The 20899-nt window shown below is 42.1% G+C and overlaps 1 protein-coding gene across 3 annotated transcripts in view; it reads right to left on the bottom strand.

Annotated features, from left to right (window-relative positions):
• vwa8 (von Willebrand factor A domain containing 8) overlaps positions 1-17356 on the bottom strand; it is a 91335-nt gene extending 73979 nt beyond the window's left edge. For 2 of the 3 annotated variants that reach the window (XM_031805605.1, XM_031805606.1), the window contains exons 1-13: positions 17072-17210; positions 16566-16643; positions 16299-16429; positions 14033-14143; positions 6483-6650; positions 6217-6381; positions 6038-6087; positions 5834-5942; positions 3833-3937; positions 3587-3730; positions 2527-2661; positions 2128-2205; positions 1423-1583 (exon numbers count right to left, since the gene is read on the bottom strand). In XM_031805605.1, coding sequence (XP_031661465.1) covers positions 1423-1583; positions 2128-2205; positions 2527-2661; positions 3587-3730; positions 3833-3937; positions 5834-5942; positions 6038-6087; positions 6217-6381; positions 6483-6650; positions 14033-14143; positions 16299-16429; positions 16566-16643; positions 17072-17210 — 1574 coding nt within the window. Of the gene's footprint in view, positions 1-1422; positions 1584-2127; positions 2206-2526; positions 2662-3586; positions 3731-3832; positions 3938-5833; positions 5943-6037; positions 6088-6216; positions 6382-6482; positions 6651-14032; positions 14144-16298; positions 16430-16565; positions 16644-17071 lie in introns of all 3 variants that reach the window. The other variant, XM_020461632.2, reaches the window with a different exon arrangement.
• Between the last annotated feature and the right edge of the window lie 3543 nt (positions 17357-20899).

The raw sequence follows: 20899 nt of genomic DNA, 5'->3' as shown, positions 1-20899 counted from the left end.
GGATAAAGGTTGGGGTTAGGATAAAGGTTAAGGTTGAGGTTAGGATAAAGGTTGGGGTTAGGATAAAGGTTAGGGGTTAGGATAAAGGTTAAGGTTGAGGTTGAGGTTAGGATAAAGGCTACGGTTGGGCTAGGGCCAGGATTAGTAGATAGTTGAAATGTAACTGAACGTCTGCAGTCCATCTGTAGATTCTCTATCTAAATAACAGCTTTCACCTGGATTCACCTGGTCAGTCTATGTTAAGAAAAGGGGAGGCAGGTAGCCTAGTGGTTAGAGCGTTGGGCCAGTAACCGAATCTCCGAGCTGACAATGTAAAAATCTGTTGAACTGCCCTTGAACAAGGCGGTTAAACCCACTGCTCCCCAGTAGGCCTTCATTGTAAATAAGAATGTATTCTTAACAGACTTGCCTAGTTAAATAAAAGGTTAAATAAATACATTTTTAAAAAGAGCAGGTGTCCTTAATGTGTAAACTCAGTGTATATAAAACATAGGTAAATCATGTTTTTGACTGCACTGGGCCCTTTAACCGTGCTAAAACAGCTGCTCTTAGCTAATATGTGTTTGGAGCAGGGTTTCCATTAGCCGGTAATAGCCAGCTTTTGGCCGCAATTTTTGTTGTGGTTGAAAAGTGGATAAATCAAAATTGAGCTGGCCAATTGTCCGGGGAGAAGTAAAATCCCATGGCAAAATAATGCTTTTTAGCCTATTCATTGATGGAAATACCAGTCGATGTAAATACATTTGACTTGTCTTGCTTATCGGTCTAATTTGCAGTTATTCTAACTTCAAAGTGCGCATCAGAATTCGGTACACCGTTGCGATCCCTTGCATGTTCTGCAAATATGAACTACCATAATCTGAATGTGGTTTCTGTCATTCTGAGCACCGTGGGTGGACGACCCAATCAGGTTACGCACCCAATGCATGTGGTTCCGATACATTTCTCAAGTGTACAGTAAATTAAAATGCTGCCGGTCAAATGTTCAGAGCCACAAGTTCCTAATGGAAACCCTGGATTGGCGTTACCTTTCTAGCTAATAGGGTATGTTGAGTTTACACTTGCTTTTCCAATTATAATGTGGGTAGGTCAAAATAATGAAAAACTATCCACCAAATCTATTCATTTTAAAATGTTGATTACTTCTCCTTGCCGTTATCATTCACCTGATGAAAAAAACGTTTTTCTTAACATATGATGGGGGTCTCTGGTTCGCCGGTTTGCCTGTGAGGGGGTCCCTAGACAAGAAAAGGTTGAAGACCTCTTTATTAGCGGATGACTGATCTAGGACCAGTCACAGTGGCCATTAAGCTGTAATACAGTAGACATGTTATTAGTAGATGATTTGCTATATGTGAGTGTACACGTGTTCCTGTCTGTATGTGTGTGTGTGCCTGCAACTGCGCGTAAGTGACTATGTACCTGGAGAGTACAGACAGGGTTCCCAGGTTAACTCGGTGTATGCCGTCCAGCAGCAGTAGCTTGCCCTCCTGGGCAGCAGTGACCAGGGGAGAGGGTCTCCACGCTGTGTCTCCATTAGCTAACGTGTAGCGCTGCTGTAACAGGTCCCTTGCTGTCATGTCCTATAAGCAGGTGACAAAGAGAGAGAGAGATGAGGTGTTGTAATCATTGCCACTGTCTCACAAACACACAGATCCTGACAACCTATGAGCCACATATTGTTTGTAACACACACACACACACACAATCTCTCTCTCTAAGAAAACATTTTCTTTCACACACACGGCACACAGCACACAGTGAGTTATGTGAGGAACGTGCTCTTGTGAAATACAGTACATTAACCCCTGGGACAGAGCCATGAGTGACCCATTACCGTGTGTCTGCTATGGAAGGGACAACTGCATGTGTGTGTGTAGTCTGAGAAAGACAGCCTTCTCTCTCTCAGTCAGTTATCAAGTCCATCAACGTGGAATAAAGCATGACAATCATTCATTCAATCAAAACACCATTATCGAACTGTTGAACATAATGTTTCCAGTTGTCTTTTGCCAAGAGGTAGATGTGGCATTTCAGTGATGCAGCTCTGGACAACTGAACCTCAGCCAAGGGGTTGTTTTCTCCAACACACACACACACACACCAAATGAAGTACTGTATTCCTACCTGATAGAGCATTACAGGCTCCATGCTGTAACCCAGCATCTCAGCAAACTCTTTGGCAACCACTGACTTGCCACAACCCTGAAAACATACAAGACGCGGTCATAATGTTGTCCAAGTAGCAAAAGCAAACCAACACACATTAAACGTAACTAAGCATCTTAGACAGAGGTTAGCATGCGTGTGTCAAATAAAACAATCTAATCCAATTATATTTGTCACGTAAAAAATAACAAGTCATAGAAGAGGTATAGTATGTAATAGCCTGATGTGGACACAATAGGATATACAGTATAGATAATGAATGTACTATGCAAGAATGACTATTTACAAATATAAATTAGGTAGTGTCTTGGTCAAGCAGGTGAATGAACAGTATATAGCAGCAGTGTGTGTGTGTACCTTAGCCCCTATAAGGCACATGTCTTTGACTAGGTGTGACTGCACCATCTCAGCCAGGAGCTGGGCGTGGCTCGGGGTGCTGATGAATGCGGGGTTACTGTTGGGGGGGCGGGGTGCCTTGGTGCCTGCTGGGACCTGTAATCAGAGAGTATTACAGCTAATATTCTTGTTGATGTCGATGTTTCCTTCGCTTCGCACTGACCTTGTTATTCATGCCATTAAAGCATACTGAATTTCAGAGATACCGATATATATACACTGCTCCAAAAAATAAGGATACACTTAAACAACACAATGTAACTTCAAGTCAATCACACTTCTGTCAAATCAAACTGTCCACTTAGGAAGCAACACTGATTGACAATAAATTTCACATGCTGTTTGATTTCCATTGATCATTTTTGTGTGATTTTGTTGTCAGCACATTCAACTATGTACATACATACATACATACATACAAACGGAAAGTATTCAAACACCTTGATTTTTCCCACATTTTGTTACACCTTATTCTAAAATGGATGAATTTGTTTTTTCCACTCAATAGGACAGAATGCACTGTATATATAGAGAGAAAGAGAAAAATAAAGAGAAAACGAGAGAGATGAATCCAGTAATGCTAAAGAAAACAGAGAGTTCATATTAACTAGAAAAACAACCAGATATCACCATTTTGTTACACATCAACACACACCAACTTTAATCCATATTACGTACTTCCCTTTCTCTCATAATCCGGCAGATATGGGGCCTCACAGAAGATCAAACACACACACTTCCAGGGTGCCACATGAGAGTTCAAACACAAACACTTCCAGGGTCCCACATGAGAGTTCAAACACACAACAAAAAAGAGCTTTCAAAGAACTGCAGATAACGCCACCATTCTCACTGACCAGGCGACTTGGAACTGAGGACCAAAGCCATATACCGTCTAGTAGATGGCTGTGGACCCGAACATCTCTTTCAACTCTGGTATGTCATTCCTCCAAACCCCACACAGCCCCAGTAGTCAGCCTTCTCTACAGAATGGTTCACAATCACAAAGGGGTTGTGTTACCTGGAAGGTGATGTCCTTGTCTGTGATGCGGACTGTGACGTCAGCCTGGGCTCCCGGCTGGCCGGGCTGCTCTGTGTTCGCTGGCGCCACCTTCAGGACAGCACTGGAAGCCGGCTGCTGACACGCGTCCAGCATCTCAAACCTCTGGAGAGAGACGACAACAGTCAGCTGTGTGTGTGTGTGTGTGTGTGTGTGTGTGTGTGTGTGTGTGTGTGTGTGTGTGTAACTGTGCATGCGTGTTCTTACACTAAGAACCCCCTCCACGGCGGTGCAGCCCTCCTTCCCCAACATGGCTTGGTAGGGGTAGAGCCTCTGCACTAGCTGCTGGGACGACAGCATGGGAAAATGCTCCTGGAAGCACACAGGAACAGGGAAAGGGTTGGTTGGTTGAAACTGAATATACAGTACCAGTCAAAAGTTTGGACACACCTACTCATTCAAGGGTTGTTCTTTATTTTGACTATTTTCTACATTGTAGAATAATAGTGAAGACATCAAAACTATGAAATAACACATATGGAATCAAGTGTTAAACAAATCAAAATATATGTTATATTTGGGGCCTCCCAGGTGGCGCAGTGGTCTAAGGCACTGCATTGGGTTTCGAGCCCAGGCTCGCAGCCGGCCGCGACAGGGAGGCCCATGGGGCGGCACACAATTGGCCCAACGTCATCCGGGTTAGGCCGGCAGGGATATCCTTGTCTCATCGCGCACTAGTGACTCCTGCGGCGGGCTGGGCGCAGTGCACGCTGACCAGGTTGCTAGCTGTACGGTGTTTCCTCCGACACATTGGTGCGACTGGCTTCCGGGTTGGATGTACGTTGTGTCAAGAAGCAGTCCGTACGAGTCCGTACGGGAGTTGCAGCGATGAGACAAGACAGTAGACACTACCAATTGGATACCACGAAATTGGGGAGAAAAAGGGGTAAAATAATAAAATAAATTTAAAAAATAAATAAATATGTTATATTTGAGATTCTTCAAAGTAGCCACCCTTTGCATTGATGACAGCGTTGCGCATTCTCTCAACTAGCTCAATGAGGTAGTCACCTCAAATGCATTTCAATTAGCAGGTGTGTCTTGTTAAAAGTTCATTTGTGGAATTTTTTTCCTTCTTAATGCGTTTGAGCCAATCAATTGTGTTGTGACAAAGTAGGGGTGTTATACAGAAGATAGCCCTATTTAAAAGACCAAGTCCATATTATGGAAAGAACTTTGAAAGTTTCTGCAAGTGCAGTCGCAAAAACCATCAAGAGCAATGATGAAACTGGCTCTCATGAGGTCCGCCACAGGAAAGGAAGACCCAGTTACCTCTGCTGCAGAGGATAAGTTCATAAGTGTTAACTGAAACTCAAATTGCAGCCCAAATAAAATGCTTCATAGTTAAAGTAAGACACATCTCAACATCCATTATTCAGAGGAGACTGTGTGAATCAGGCCTTCATGGTTCGAATTGCTGCAAAGAAACCACTACTAAAGGACGTGCTGCATCAGATGACCTGGCCTCCACAATCACCCGACCTCAAACCATTCGAGATGGTTTGGATGAGTTGGACCGCAGAGTGAAGGAAAAGCAGCCAACAAGTGCTCAGCATATGGTGAAGCTGGTTGAGAGAATGCCAATAGCATGCAAAGCTATCATCAAGGCTAAGGGTGGCTACTAAAATATATTCGTTTAACACTTTTTTGGTTACTACATGATTCCATATGTGTTATTTCATTGTTTTGATGTCTTCAGTATTATGTAGAAAATAGTAAAAAATAAAGAAAAATCCTTGAATGAATGTCCAAACTTTTGACTGGTATTGTAAATTGCCTAAATAATTGATTGATAAGTTGGTTGACTTATTGTCTAATTGATTGATTGTTTGGTGGGTGAATTGACTCTTAATAATGTAGAGGAGTAGACTCATACCAAGGATATCTGTCAAGCAGCTCTATGTCCTCAATCCCTTGTCCCTCACCTCTACATCCATTTCCCTCCAGACGTTTCTCAAAACTACTGGAAGAGCAGGAGGCAGGTTGTCCCCAGAGAAGTCAGGCAGACCAAGGCTAGCCCTATACCCTCACTCCTCTCCTCCCCCTCCTTCATGCTTCGCTCATCCCTCTATCGGTCTTACCAGTACTGTGAGAGCAGGAAGCAGGTTGTCCCCAGAGAAGTCAGGCAGACCAAGGCTAGCCCTATACCCTCACTCCTCTCCTCCCCCTCCTTCATGCTTCGCTCATCCCTCCCTCCATCGGTCTTACCAGTACTGTGAGAGCAGGAGGCAGGTTGTCCACAGGGAAATCAGGCAGACCCAGGTTGGATGACTCCTGGGAACAGAGAGTGGTGGCAAACGACAGCAGCTGCGACACCCTGAGATACAAAGAGACAACACAGCACACGTATTAGGCTATTACTAAATTATAACTCTGTTCAAAGTTGTACAGCATTAGTGTGTGTGTCTTTACCTCTCGGCAGGCACGTTTGGTCCAACAACGTACAAGATTTCCAACTGATCCTGAGAGAGAAGAAATAGGAAGTAATCAGACACGACACTGGTGCTTCAAAGTGTTTCTCCTTCTTACCCACATCTGTAATTAATATAGCCCGTAGGATAGGCTAGTTGATCTGGGATCATTGCTCTAACCTTGAAGGGTAGGTAGTAGATGTCTCTGGCTTGGAAGCGGGATCGGAGGGGCGGGTCCAAAGGGTTGCCTTTGTACCGGGGGACAGGAAGTCCCAGAGCGATGACCCGGAAGTCCTCGCTCACACGCACAATCTGCCACGCATCCAGCTCCTCTTTGGTGTGCTCCTGCAGGGGACAGGGTTAAATCAACTGCCCTTGTACGCTGGGGCAGCACACGTTGCTCAATACGCCCACACACAGCTGACACACACACACACAGGTCTCACCGTCAGTAGTTTGTCGTAGCGCTGGTAGGACATGAGGAAGCGTCCGTCCTCCAGCTGCATCTCTCGGTTCTCCAGCAGGTTGTTCAGAACCGGGAGAACGTTCCTCTCCGCTTTCTCCAGCCCCTCTAGAACCAGGATCCTGCCCTCTGTCGCCGCCCGCACCGCACACTGCAATACAACTTTAGTTATACAATACACATAAACTAGACACTGTAAAACGACGCAAATTACATGTGATGAACTGATAGGTTTTATTGGTTGATCGATTGACTGCTTTGTTGATGAGTTGATTGACACACATCAGGCTAACAGGACTATTCCCTGAATCCCTGTGTATCTGCAAGCACTACTACCTCTGCTTGTCCTTCCCAACCCATGTTCCAATATCGACATTACTACGTAAAAATGTACCCTTATCTTTATAGTCAAACTGCTCCGCTTCATTGAACAACACAGACCTACCATAATGCTTTCCTAAGAATGTCCTTCTGGGTCAAAACAGTCTGGCTATTTTAACACAGGCTATATTCTACCCTAACCAGACGTGTGATAGGTCTATTGTGTTAAGAAGATAAAACTGTGCGAGTGTGTGTGTGTGTGTGTGTGTCCGTGTGTATGTGTGTAGGCAAATCAAACAGCTCTGACGTCAAAGGCAAGAAACTTTAGCCATCTGGGCCGACCACAGAGCGATGTTGCCATATAATTAGGTTTACATGAAAATACACGGCCCGGGTCTCTGGGAAGAGCAACCATAAAAACTATAGCTGGAACCAGATGACTATATATAAACCATTGGTCCATTTTCAGCCCAGAGGACACTGTAATCAGATAATTGGTAGAAATGTGGAGTGACGCAGGATGGCGAGAGGACGCAAAACCATAAGCAGGCCTTGTGTGTGTGTTGTGTGTGTGTGTTGTGCTGGGTTTAGGTTGGATACAGAAGAGGACGACATGGTTGGAAGAGAAAGAAAAACATCCCTCAAAATACTTTCTCTGGCTTTTTATAATAAGAACCCCACAGAGCAATGGGACTGTTGCCTTGCGTTGGACATGGCCTGGAAGCTGGAGAAAAGACGCAAGAGAACTGGCTAGCTAGTAGCTGGAGTTGACTTGATAGCTACAGGTAACTGCCCAAATAAAGGAAACTCCGTAATAAAATGTCTTAACAGGGTGTTGGGCCACCTTGAGCCAGAACAGCTTCAACGTACCTGGACATAAATTCTACTAGTGTCTGGAACTCTATTGGAGGGTTGCGACACCATTCTTCCACAAGAAATTCCATCATTTGGTGTTTTGTTGATGGTGGTGGAAAACACTGTCTCAGGCACCACTCCAGAATCTCCCATAAGTGTTTAATTGGTTTGAGATCTGGTGACTGAGACAGCCATGGCATATGGTTTACTTCATTTTCATGCTCATCAAAACATTCAGTAACCACTTATACCTTGTGGATGGGGACATTTTCATCCTATGTGAGTATAGCCATGGTAGACAAAATAATGGCTTGCCCAGCATTTTTATACATGACCCTAAGCATGATGGGATGTTAAATGCTTAATTAACTCAGGAACCACACCTGTGTGGAAGAACCTGCTTTCAATACACTTTGTATCCCTCATTTACTAAGTGTTTCCAATATTTTGGTGGTTACCTGTAGATCTGGGGGTTAGGCTATGTCACAGGAAGCAGGAACAAAAAGTTCCTTGATACTTAGAGAAAGTCTTACTTGAAACTGAAATGGTACGGTAGCACTCAATATTCTCAATAACCCATAAATCGACTCCAGCCACTCCGTTCCTGTTGTCATGCCATAGAATAAGCTAAAGCACAAGGCTAGGGCATTCATTGGTCCAACTAGGTCATTATTGAAGGTGAGATTCCAATCACTGTAATGACGTCTATTTGCAGATTGACTAGCCTCCTGGGTTGGAGGATGTTTAATATAATTAGAGTTGGACCTGATTGTTTTTTTTTTTTTATCAAAAAGGGACTTAGGTGGTTGGCATGGAGGGGGCGAGGTATGTGGCGTAGCTGAATTTTAGAGAATATGTGAGCGGCCCCCATCTAGATGGTGTAGAGAAATGTTTGCAATTTTAAGCCAATTTCCTGCAATTCCACATTTCCAAAAATGTCCCAATTTCAATTACGATCTTGTCTCATCGCTGCAATTCCCCAACGGGCTCGGTAGAGGTGAAAGTGGAGTCACGCGTCCTGCGAAACATGACCCGCCTAACCACGCTCCTTAACACCCGCCAGCCGCACCAATGTGTCAGAGGAAACACCGTTCAACTGGATACCGTGAACAGCCTGCAGGCACCCGGCCCTCCGCAAGAACTTGCTAGGACGTGATGAGCCAAGTAAAGCCCCCCCCCCCCCCCCGGCCAAAGCCTCCCCTAACCCGAACGTCGCTGGGCCATTTGTGCACCGTCCAATGGGACACCCGTCAACGGCTGGTTGTGGCACAGCCCGTGAATGAACCCGGGGCTGTAGTAACGCCTTAGACCGCTGCGCCACTCGGGAGGGCCTCTTCCACACATTTCTCCATGAGATTTTTTTGCAGTTTTAAAACAAATTTCCTGCGATTCGACATATTCTGCCATGGAGCTAAGATAAAATATTGCCGTTTTAAAGCTATTATCCTGCAATACGCATTTTGTCATGACTAATGCTGTGTTATTTTGCTCAAACATAATAAAATCCATACTGCTAAATTCATTGTTATTGGAATTTTCAATTCTCCTTGACTGTCTAGCTTTAATTTTGGTGATTGTTAGTTCTCAAAGATTATATTATAAAAAATAAATATATATTAGTCCATTATCTTTTCTACATACTTTATATCTTAAAGCATTTTTATGCCGGAAATATATATTTTTAAATAACACTAAGAAAACACCAATAAAATGCTTAGGTGGCCCAATAAAATGCTTAGGTGGCCCAATAAAATGCTTAGGTGGCCCAATAAAATGCTTAGGTGGCCCAATAAAATGCTTAGGTGGCCCAATAAAATGCTTAGGTGGCCCAATAAAATGCTTAGGTGGCCCAATAAAATGCTTAGGTGGCCCAATAAAATGCTTAGGTGGCCCAATAAAATGCTTAGGTGGCCCAATAAAATGCTTAGGTGGCCCAATAAAATGCTTAGGTGGCCCAATAAAATGCTTAGGTGGCCCAATAAAATGCTTAGGTGGCCCAATAAAATGCTTAGGTGGCCCAATAAAATGCTTAGGTGGCCCAATAAAATGCTTAGGTGGCCCAATAAAATGCTTAGGTGGCCCAATAAAATGCTTAGGTGGCCCAATAAAATGCTTAGGTGGCCCAATAAAATGCTTAGGTGGCCCAATAAAATGCTTAGGTGGCCCAATAAAATGCTTAGGTGGCCCAATAAAATGCTTAGGTGGCCCAATAAAATGCTTAGGTGGCCCAATAAAATGCTTAGGTGGCCCAATAAAATGCTTAGGTCGCCCAATAAAATGCTTAGGTGGCCCAATAAAATGCTTAGGTCGCCCAATAAAATGCTTAGGTGGCCCAATAAAATGCTTAGGTGGCCCAATAAAATGCTTAGGTGGCCCAATAAAATGCTTAGGTGGCCCAATAAAATGCTTAGGTGGCCCAATAAAATGCTTAGGCGGCCCGCCCAAGGATTTCAATGGCAGAAGAATCTCTGAGGACAGTGATTATTTCCAGCCCTGGATCTATATTAGATGCTGACTACAAGGATGTTGAATTGGAGGAGTCTATTAGTGAGAGAAGAGAGGGAAGAGGAGAGGGGAGAGCAGATGGGTTGACACACAAAGCCTGAATATAGGTCTCCAAATGAGCGCAAGGCCCACAGGAATACACTGATGCTCTTATCAACACACCCTTCTGCTAGTACCCAATCCTGACAGAAAACCAGTTTTATGCATCCCGATCCACACACACACGAACAAATCTAGCCAAAACAGCCATTGCTGAAGTAAATGACAAATTTGTGAATAATGTTGACACCAATTAGCTCAATCCATAATGGTGCAGCTATTCAGCACCTGTTGCCATGGGAACAATGGAAACCTGTTTTGTCTTTGATGGGATGGATGGTGGCCAGCGGGGAAGCGGGGGAGGAGAGGAGGTGAAAACACTAATCCTGGTTGCTTTGTTTTCATTGGAAGAAGAAGAGGAGGAGGAGGAGGAGAAGAGGAGTAGGCCACAAAAGCAACATTGCTCTGCCTCTTCCTGCAGCAAATTATACATTTTACATAGTCTAGTTGAATAAAGTAGGCCGCAAAAATGAATTATTGCAGGATGGGTGATGTTTTCCCTGATTGAATGGCCCTCGGATCAATCATCGAGGGTCTATCATCTGAACCCCAGGGAGAGGATGATCCGAGGGCTTCCCCCTGGGGGAATCACTGCAGTTTATTAACACCCTGTCTCCATGGTGACCCAGCTGACTGTTTCTAGGCAGAGTAGAGACCAGTGGATGAGTGTCTACAGGGCTTGACATTAACATTTTGATTGTCACTTGTCCCCCCCAAAAGAAGGTCTGTAACACAAATGGGCCAAAAAGATAACTGAAAATGGTTTTGTATGATGCAAGGAACCACTGTACAAAATAAAATGTATTATTATCATTCAAATGTAGGTGACCCTCTTTCTATTGGCATTTTTGCATATTCAAGCCAGTCTCAAAATACAACACTGCCCCTTTAATTCTCTCCTGGAGGCTGGTTGGCCACCCATCATATCCTACAAAACATCACAATTACAAACATATACTTTTGATTTCTTTATAAAATAATTCCTCATTCAATAAATCAGGGATCAAATGGCTAAAGTAGGCTACTTCAAAGCAAGATAACTAACTAAGATATGAATCCCAGCTCTCCAAAGGTCAGATTGATTTCTCAGCTCCCAATATTAAGCGCTGGAGAGATGGTAGGCCTATGTAGCATTGGTTTAATAAGGCACCTGTTCATCAACTGCGCCTCGGCAGGGGCAATTGTCTGGGGCCAAGTTAACCTTCCCTTTCATGTAAGAAAGAAATGACCATCATGCTTTTAGTGAAAGAGGATAATTTTGTACATGTTTATTTTTTATTTGACCTTTATTTAACCAAGCAAGTCAGTTAAGAACAAATTCTTATTTTCAATGACGGCCCAGGAACAGTGGGTTAACTACCCTGTTCAGGGGCAGAACAACAGATTTGTACCTTGTCAGCTCGGGGATTTGAACTTGCAACCTTCCGGTTACTAGTCCAACGCTCTAACTAGGCTACCCTGCCGTGAGTCACCTTGCTTAGGGCGTCCTTCCCGTGAGAATTTTTATGTAGAAGGACAGAAGCTCAATTCTGGTGACTTTTTAAAAGGACATTCTACTCCAAAATTCATGAAAATAAAATTATGCTCACACCATTATGCTGACACCATTATGCTGACACCATTATGCTGACACCATTATGCTGACACTAAAATATAATTTCCACATCCAGAAATGGGTCAAATAACAGCATGGTGTTCATCCATCTGCATTTACCCCATTGGACACAACATCCTGATTATTTCTATTATAAATTATTATTTTATTATAAATATGAATATATTCATTATTATTATTCCCTAGAATTTTTGCACAGATATTTTTTACATTTACTAAAAACTCAAAAGGTTTTTTACTTGTCCCGGACAAGTGTTAATGTCGAGCCCTGAAGTCTATATGCATCCTCTTATCCATCTCATTGAATCATCATCTTATTTGGGTCAGGTTGAGAGATACAATTCCATCCATATTTTTTAAATAATAAGGGACATGCATTGGTTTAGCCTAAAAATATATCATTTGAACTGGGCAAATTTCAGGTCTGCTGAGCGCAAACATGAACGTTGCGCGTTTACTGTGAACATTGAGGCTGTACCCGCTTTAAGTTACAGTAGCCTACTTGATCATAATGTAGGCCTACTAGAGTGGCCTACCATCAAAAACAATGGAGAAAATGCAATCCATAACATTTTAGGACCGCTCGTGTAAACACAGTGCAGTTTTAAGTGAATGGCACAGATCCATATATGGCAATAGTCTATTTGCAAATAGGCCCACTGCAGCTCTGATTGGTTATGCCGTGCGGGTCTGTGTAGAGTATGGGCTGAGTCGAGCCTATCATTGCAATAGAATCCTACTCTGGTGCGTTCTGCCTACAACAAAAACTCTTGCATAGCTAGTTTTGCATACCAAGTGTTGCATAGTTTGTTCTGTTTCAGTATGTTGCATTGAAAGTGGCTAATACTGCGTTGATTCAATCACAGTTCCCACAGTGAAGGGAAACATTGATAGTGTTAACTAAGGGGAAAAACTCTAGAAAGTTGAAGTTCAATCTCTGAGCGGGCTGATATTTCTTCAGCGTGGCAGTCCTGGGGAGCTACGCGCCTGCGCACAGCTTAGCGGGAACATTGGTGACAAGTCAGTAATAACATGTCCGCATAAATTCTATCCAATCTTTATGAAATCATTGATACTGCTTTCAGATCGCAGATGTATGAGCTAGCTAAATCAAATCAAATTGTATTTGTCACATACACATGGTTAGCAGATGTTAATGCAAGTGTAGCGAAATGCTTGTGCTTCTAGGTCCGACAATGCAGTAATAACCAACAAGTAATCTAGCTAACAATTCAAAAACTACTACCTTATAGACACAAGTGTAAGGGGATAAAGAATATGTACATAAAGATATATAGCTAGCTCACCAGCTCACAGAATGAACTGTGTCCTAGTGGATCTCACTGATCATTAGATGGTTAGTGTAGAATAGGGATGGAGGGAAAATCGAGACAGTAGAGTATCGCAATATTATATTGATTCTATGACTACAAGTATCGATTCTCTAAAAAGGCAGTTATTAAGGTTGGCTAGCGCTAGTCGGCTGTACCTGCACCAAAACGTTGGTATTTCTCCTCCTATAGTTTGGCCTCAAACTTCCTTTTAAAATGGCGAGCGAACATATTTTCAGCACTTTTATTTCAATGACTGATCAAAACATTTTTATTTTGGCTCTCTTTCGACCCTCTGCAGCAGACATAGTGAGCAATATGTTTGGAACATCGAATCGCTATAAAATAGAAGTATCGAATCGCAATACATATACAATTGTGATAAATCGTGAAACATATAGAATTGCAATAAATATCGTATAGGCACCTAAGCATCATGATATACTATTGTGTGGTCCCTGGCAATTCCCAGCCCAAGTGTAGAACCAAGCCACAAATAAAACAACCAGGAAAGGGGTCTTTATATTGACAGCAGCTTATCTAACCAGTGCTGCTGGAGAGTGGAGCTTTGATCATTGAGGTGCTCTCATCGGAAACCAACAAATGAGTGCTGTTTTTAACAAGAAAGCGTATAACCATCAGCATGTAGCTGCAATGACAAAAGACTAAATGTCTTAATGTTCACACCACTGACATATCTGACCAATGTTTTAAAACACCTTTGCAGAACTTCACATTGATAGCTATATAGTGCATACAGATAGATTGACGGACGGATGGGCTGACGGACATATGAACGGTACTCACCTGGTCTATGTAAAAGGCTGTTCCAGATCGTATCTCTCTTCTTTGTTTGAGATCTGTCTCTGTAGTGTCTCTGGACAGAGCTACATACTCCACCTCCCTCTTAGTCAGCTCCTAACCAATCAGGGAAGTCAACACAACACTTTAGAACACTTCCTAATACTAGAGTACTCCAAAACACTTTAAAAACACTCAATAATGCTGTACAGTGTATACTTGTACTAATAGTAATTAGTTATCACATAGCTTTTGATAGTTTATTGCATGGTAATAGTAACTTATATTACTAGTAATAGTAACTATAGCGCTATGCTACTGTTGAACAGGTTTTGGAAATTCACTAATTTTTGGCAATACAGCACCACTCCCTAGATAGGCTTCAGCATGGATAAAGAGCGGCACGTCCACACTCATCACGCTGCTGCTACTGTCTATTATCTATCCTGTTGCCTAGTCACTTTACCCCTACCTACAGTTGAAGTCAGAAGTTGACATACACCTTAGCCAAATACATTTAAACTCAGTTTTTCACAATTCCTGACATTTAATCCAAGTAAAAATGTCCTGTCTTAGGTCAGTTAGGATCACCACTTTATTTTAAGAATGTGAAATGTCAGAATAATAGTAGAGAGAATTATTTATTTCAGCTTTTATTTCTTTCATCATATTCCCAGTGGGTCAGAAGTTTACATTAACTCAATTAGTATTTGGTAGCATTGCCTTTAAATTGTTTAACTTGGGTCAAACATTTTGGGTAGCCTTCCACAAGCTTCCCACAATAAGTTGGGTGAATTTTGGCCCATTCCTCCTGCCAGAGCTGGTGTAACTGAGTCAGGTTTGTAGGCCTCCTTGCACGCACACGCTTTTTCAGTTCTGCCCACACATTTTCTATGGGATTGAGGTCAGGGCTTTGTGATGGCCACTCCAATACCTTGACTTTGTTGTCCTTAAGCCATTTTGCCACAACTTTGGAAGTATGCTTGGGGTCATTGTCTATTTGGAAGACCCATTTGCGACCAAGCTTTAACTTCCTGACTGATGTCTTTGAGATGTTGCTTCAATATATCCACCTAATTTTCCTCCCTCATGACGCCATCTATTTTATAAAGTGAACCAATCACTCCTGCAGCAAAGCACCCCCACAACATGATGTTGCCACCCCAGTGCTTCACGGTTGGGATGGTGTTCTTCGGCTTGCAAGCCTCCCCCTTTACCATATTCTTCTTCATTCCTTTACACTTGTGTGTATAAGGTACTTGTTGTGAAATTGTTAGATTACTTGTTAGATATTACTGCATCGTCGGAACTAGAAGCACAAGCATTTCGCTACACTCGCATTAACATCTGCTAACCATGTGTATGTGACCAATAAATATGAGGTCCTATGCTGTTGTTCTGGGATGATTTGATTATTTGCACTTTTTGCACCAAAGTACGTTCATCTCTAGGAGACAGAATGCATCTCCTTCCTGAGCGGTATGATGGCTGCGTGGTCCCATGGTGTTTATACTTGCATACTATTGTCTGTACAGATGAACGTGGTACCTTCAGGCGTTTTGGAAATTGCTCCCAAGGATGAACCAGACTTGTGGAGGTCTCAAAAAAAATTCTGAGGTCTTGGCTGATTTCTTTAGATTTTCCCATGATGTCAAGCAAAGGGGCACTGAGTTTGGCCTTGAAATACATCCACAGGTACACTTCCAATTGACTCAAATTATGTCAATTAGCCAATCAGAAGCTTCTAAAGCCATGACATCATTTTCTGGAATTTTCCAAGCTGTTTAAAGGCACAGTCAACTTAGTGTATGTAAACTTCTGACACACTGGAATTATGATACAGTGAATTATAAGTGAAATAATCTGACTGTAAACAATTGTTGTAAAAATTACTTGTATCATGCACAGAGTACATGTCCTAACCGACTTGCCAAAACTATAGTTTGTTAACAAGACATTTGTGGATTGGTTGAAAAACTAGTTTTAATGACTCCAACCTAAGTGTATGTAAATTTCCAACTTCAACTGTATATGTACATATCTAACTCAATGTCCTCGTAACCCTGCACATCGACTCGCTATCATTGCTCATTGTGTAATAAGTGTTACAATTCATTTTTCTATTATTATATTTCTTATTGTATTCTGCATTGTTGGGAAGGCACCGTAAGCACTGTTATTCTACACCTGTTGCTTATGAAGCATGTGACAATTCAAATTTGATTTGATTGCTCAGTGGACTAGTAGAGTGAGTGTGTGTGTTTGTTTTCACCAGGTACTTCATGGCGATGGATCGTCGTAGGGGTCCAGGGGGTCCGATGAGGAACACATCCTGACCCAACAGATCCTTCTGCATGATCCAACGCAGGTGCTGGACCACAGTCTGGGGCAGGGTCTCTGACACTAAAAACACAAGGAAGGACATGCAAACACAAACTCACTGTCTCATTCATTCTCTCGCTCTTTCTCTCTCACATACACAACACACAGACAGAAATATATTGCATTGAAGGTAGAGCATATCACTGGTGCTACATACTGTGATTGATGGGCACTAGCTCTGGGTTCCTGGGTGTTTTGAGCTGGTAGGAGATCTCCCCTATCTTCACTGTGTCACCTGACACACAGAAGAACAAAGATTGTGTACAATACAGTGATTGATGCCACACACAAAACTAATACAACGTTTGCAGGAACAAATGCCACATAAGTAAAAACCAAAAGGAGTAGGCCTAACGTTAACTAGGGATGATTTACCATGTTATGTGAATGTGACAGTGTAATCTGATAGCTTGGATTACAGTAGTTGTAAAACACTTAGCTAGCTAACTACCAGCAACATACGAAATGTAGGTGAGAGGTGACAGCTAGCTAACAATCTAGTTACTTCCATGGTGTGGCTAGCTAGCTAACTTGCTAACCTGTTACATCAGCCCACTTTAAATATAAAGACGACAAAAGTGGGGTTTTAGGCTCAAAAACAATATTTGAACACTATGATAATAGCCTGTAGTGTTACTAATAACGTTAGCTAGGGTCAGTCACCTGCCGATGTGTTGAGGAGTTTGACCTCATGAGTATTCCACGTCCAGCCGCCTTTGCCCAGGACAGGACCTAAAATATTCCGCATTCTCCTCGCAGCCACAGCCGCAGCCGTGCCTTTGCACAGGATCTGCGAATACATGGTGAATTACAGAAGTTATCGAAGTCAGAATCCAAAAAATACAAGACCGTTTTGACTGTTATTTAGCAGTTAGCTACGTTCCCTCATGCTGGTTTCATAATGTAGCTACGCCGACAACCTTTCAATTGGCGGAAGATAATAAATGAAGAACAAAATGCGTCCGTGAGAAATGTCTTCCGTAGTGGAATCACATCTACCACTTCAACTACCTAGTTCCTAATTCCACAGTAAACGAGTATCTACGCCTATTAGCAAGTATTAGCATGTAATTAACGTGGACTGTAAGTAAAAGCACAGATAGGGAAACAATTTTAATAGTGTAAGAAATTGCGTAAAAAAGAAAGAGACCTAGGGCCTAAGCTGAAGGAAAGAGTTGTGCCACCAGGAATTATAGTGCGTATGGCCCAATACATCACTGGGGCCAAGCTTCCTGACATTCAGGACATATATACTAGGCGGTGTCAGAGGAAGGCCTAAAAAAATGGTCACCCAAGTCATAGATTGTTCTCTCTGCTACTGAACGGCAAGAGGTACCGGAGCGCCAAGTCTAGGTCCAAAAGGCTCCTTAACAGCTTCTACCCACAAGCTATGAGGCTGCTGAACAACTAAACAAATCAAATGGCCACCCGGACTATTTACAAATGCCCCCCCCCCCCCCCTTGTTTTTGCAATGCTGTTACTCACTGTTTATTATCTATGCATAGTCACTTTACCCCTATGTACAAATTACCTCAAGTAACCTGTACCCCCTGTTTATAGCCTCGTTATTGTCATGTAATTTTATTGTGTTACTTTTATTTTGTTTTTTACTTTAGTTTATTTAGTAAATATTTTCTTAAATCTATTTCTTGAACTGCATTGTTGGTGAAGGGCTTGTAAGTAAGCATTTCACAGTAAGGTCTACACCTGTTGTATTCGGCGCATGTGACAAGTACAATTTGATTTGATTTGATACAAGTTTGGGTTGCTTTTATTTTCTCTTCGAGCTCCAGTGAGAAACAGGGCGAAAAGGTTTGCAGGAACATTGTACAATAAATATGAATCGTAAAATAAGTTGAAACATAAAATAAAGATGACTTCAAATAACTGCAGAACTTTAGGGCCTATGCCCAGATAGGCAAACGTACTACAAGTTGAACTCAACAAAACAAGTGATCTGTAGCTTGCCTTGGCCTTGGGCACACTTCTCTAGCACTACATCACACACAAAAATCTTATGCATGGTAGAGGACAGAGAGGTGATTAGCTTCACCTTAGCTTCACCTTGAACCTGGAAGATTGCAAGAGATGGTGAGTCTGGAAATTGATAGACATTTTCAACATGAATATTACTGTAGTATAATGCATTATAAAAAAAATCTGTAAACCATAATTAAATTTCAAATAGGCTGAGCGTTAAATTTAATCTAAACTGAAAATATACATTGAACCTGCACCCAGTTCTTGGACATCCTGCTATTTGACACTCGCAACTCCTGCCATGGAGACAACATGATGCAAGTTTAAGAAAACAAACATACAAGTACAGGTATATCATGTGGCAGGGCTTGCAAACTATTACAGACAGTGCTTTGAAAGGTTGGTAATGGCTCACATCAACACCATTATCCCAGAAACCCTAGACCCACTCCAATTTGCATACCGCCCAAAAAGATCCACAGATGATGCAAACTCTATTGCACTCCACACTGCCCTTTCCCACCTGGACAAAAGGAACACTTATGTGAGAATGCTATTCATTGACTACAGCTCAACATTCAACACCATAGGGCCCTCAACGCTCATTACTAAGCTAAGGATCCTGGGACTAAACACCTCCCTCTGCAACTGGATCCTGGACTTCCTGACGGGCCACCCCCAGGTGGTGAGGGTAGGTAGCAACACATCCGCCACGCGGATCCTCATCACTGGAGCTCCCCAGGGGTGCGTGCTCTGTCCCCATCTGTACTCCCTGTTCACCCACGACTGCATGGCCAGGCACGACTCCAACACCATCACTAAGTTTGCAGACGACACAACGGTGGTAGGCCCGATCACCGACAACAACGAGACAGCCTATAGGGAGGAGGTCAATGACCTGGCTAGGTTGTGCCAGAATAACAACCTATCCCTCAACCTAACCAAGATTAAGGAGATGATCGTGGACTGTTGTAGACTGTTCTCTCTACTACCACATGGCAAGCCATACCGGAGTGCCAAGTTTAGGACAAAAAGGCTTCTCAACAGTTTTTATCCCCATGCCATAAAACTTCTGAACAGGTAATTGAATGTTTACATGGACTATTTGCATTGTGTGCACCCCCCCCCCCAACCTGCTGCTACTCTATATTTATCATATATGCATAGTCACTTTAACTATACATTCATGTACATACTACCTCAATTGGACCGACCAACCAGTGCTCCCGCACATTGGCTAACAGGGCTATCTGCATTGTGTCCCACCACCCGTCACCCGCCAACCCCTCTTTTTACACTACTGCTACTCTCTGTTCATCATATATGCATAGTCACTTTAACCATATCTACATGTACATACTACCTCAATCAGCCTGACTAACCAGTGTCTGTAAGTAGCCTCGCTACTTTTATAGCCTCACTACTGTATATAGCCTGTCTTTTAACTGTTGTTTTATTTCTTTACTTACCTATTGTTCACCTAATACCTATTTTGCACTATTGTTTAGAGCCTGTAAGTAAGCATTTCACTGTAAGGTCTACACCTGTTGTATTCGGCGCACATGACAAATAAACTTTGATTTGATTTGATATCAGACATGTCTTTCTGTACTCAAATATCCAGTATTAGCATGTTTGAACTTCTCCTATAAAAATGGTAGACGCTCAGGTACTCAGCAAGATGGTCTGATTTCACGACTACTGAAACAGGACCCGTGTGGTAAATATAAAGTTAATTTAAAAAACTGGAGGCCTCTTACATTGCAATGTTGTGAAGCACAAATCCTGGCAAAATGCATAGTGCATAGAATTAAAAGGTTTTACCAGATATTCTTCTTTCTGATCAGACATATAATATATGACAATTACTTAAAACACTATGAAACATCAAAGAAACCAGGCCAGGTCTTCATAGCAGATTTTTAAAAGTATTTTGATAAAGTATGACTAGAATGTATATATACATGTATACATATACAGTGCCTTCGGAAAGTATTAAGACCCCTTGATTTTACCACATTTTGTTACATTACAGCCTTATTCTAAAAATGATAAAAAAATTTAAAATGCTTTGCAATCTCCACACAATACCCCATAATGACAATGTGAAAACAGTTTTTTTGAATTTTTTGAAAATGTATAAAAAACCTAAACAGAAATACCTTATTTACATAAGTATTCAGACCCATTGCTATGAGACTAGAAATTGAGCTCAGGTGCATCCTGTATCCATTGATCATCCTTGAGATGTTTCTACAACTAGATTGGAGTCCACCTGTGGAAAATTCAATTGATTGGACATGATTTGGAAAGGCACACACTTGATTCATGGCAATAAATGTCAACCTACATCTTGATATGGGGTGGGAGAAAAAAATGACATTTTAATGATAATTTCCAGGAATTCTACACCTTTTGCTAAATCAAACCACATTTTATTTGCATATGCGCTGCATACAACAGGTGTAGACTTCACTTTGAAATGCTTTTCCAACAATGCAGAGTTAAAA

The sequence above is a fragment of the Oncorhynchus kisutch genome, linkage group LG26 (assembly GCF_002021735.2).
Source record: "Oncorhynchus kisutch isolate 150728-3 linkage group LG26, Okis_V2, whole genome shotgun sequence".
Taxonomy (NCBI): Eukaryota; Metazoa; Chordata; class Actinopteri; order Salmoniformes; family Salmonidae; genus Oncorhynchus; species Oncorhynchus kisutch.
Note: the sequence above shows the minus strand (reverse complement) of the source record. Positions and strands in the feature narration are given on the sequence as shown.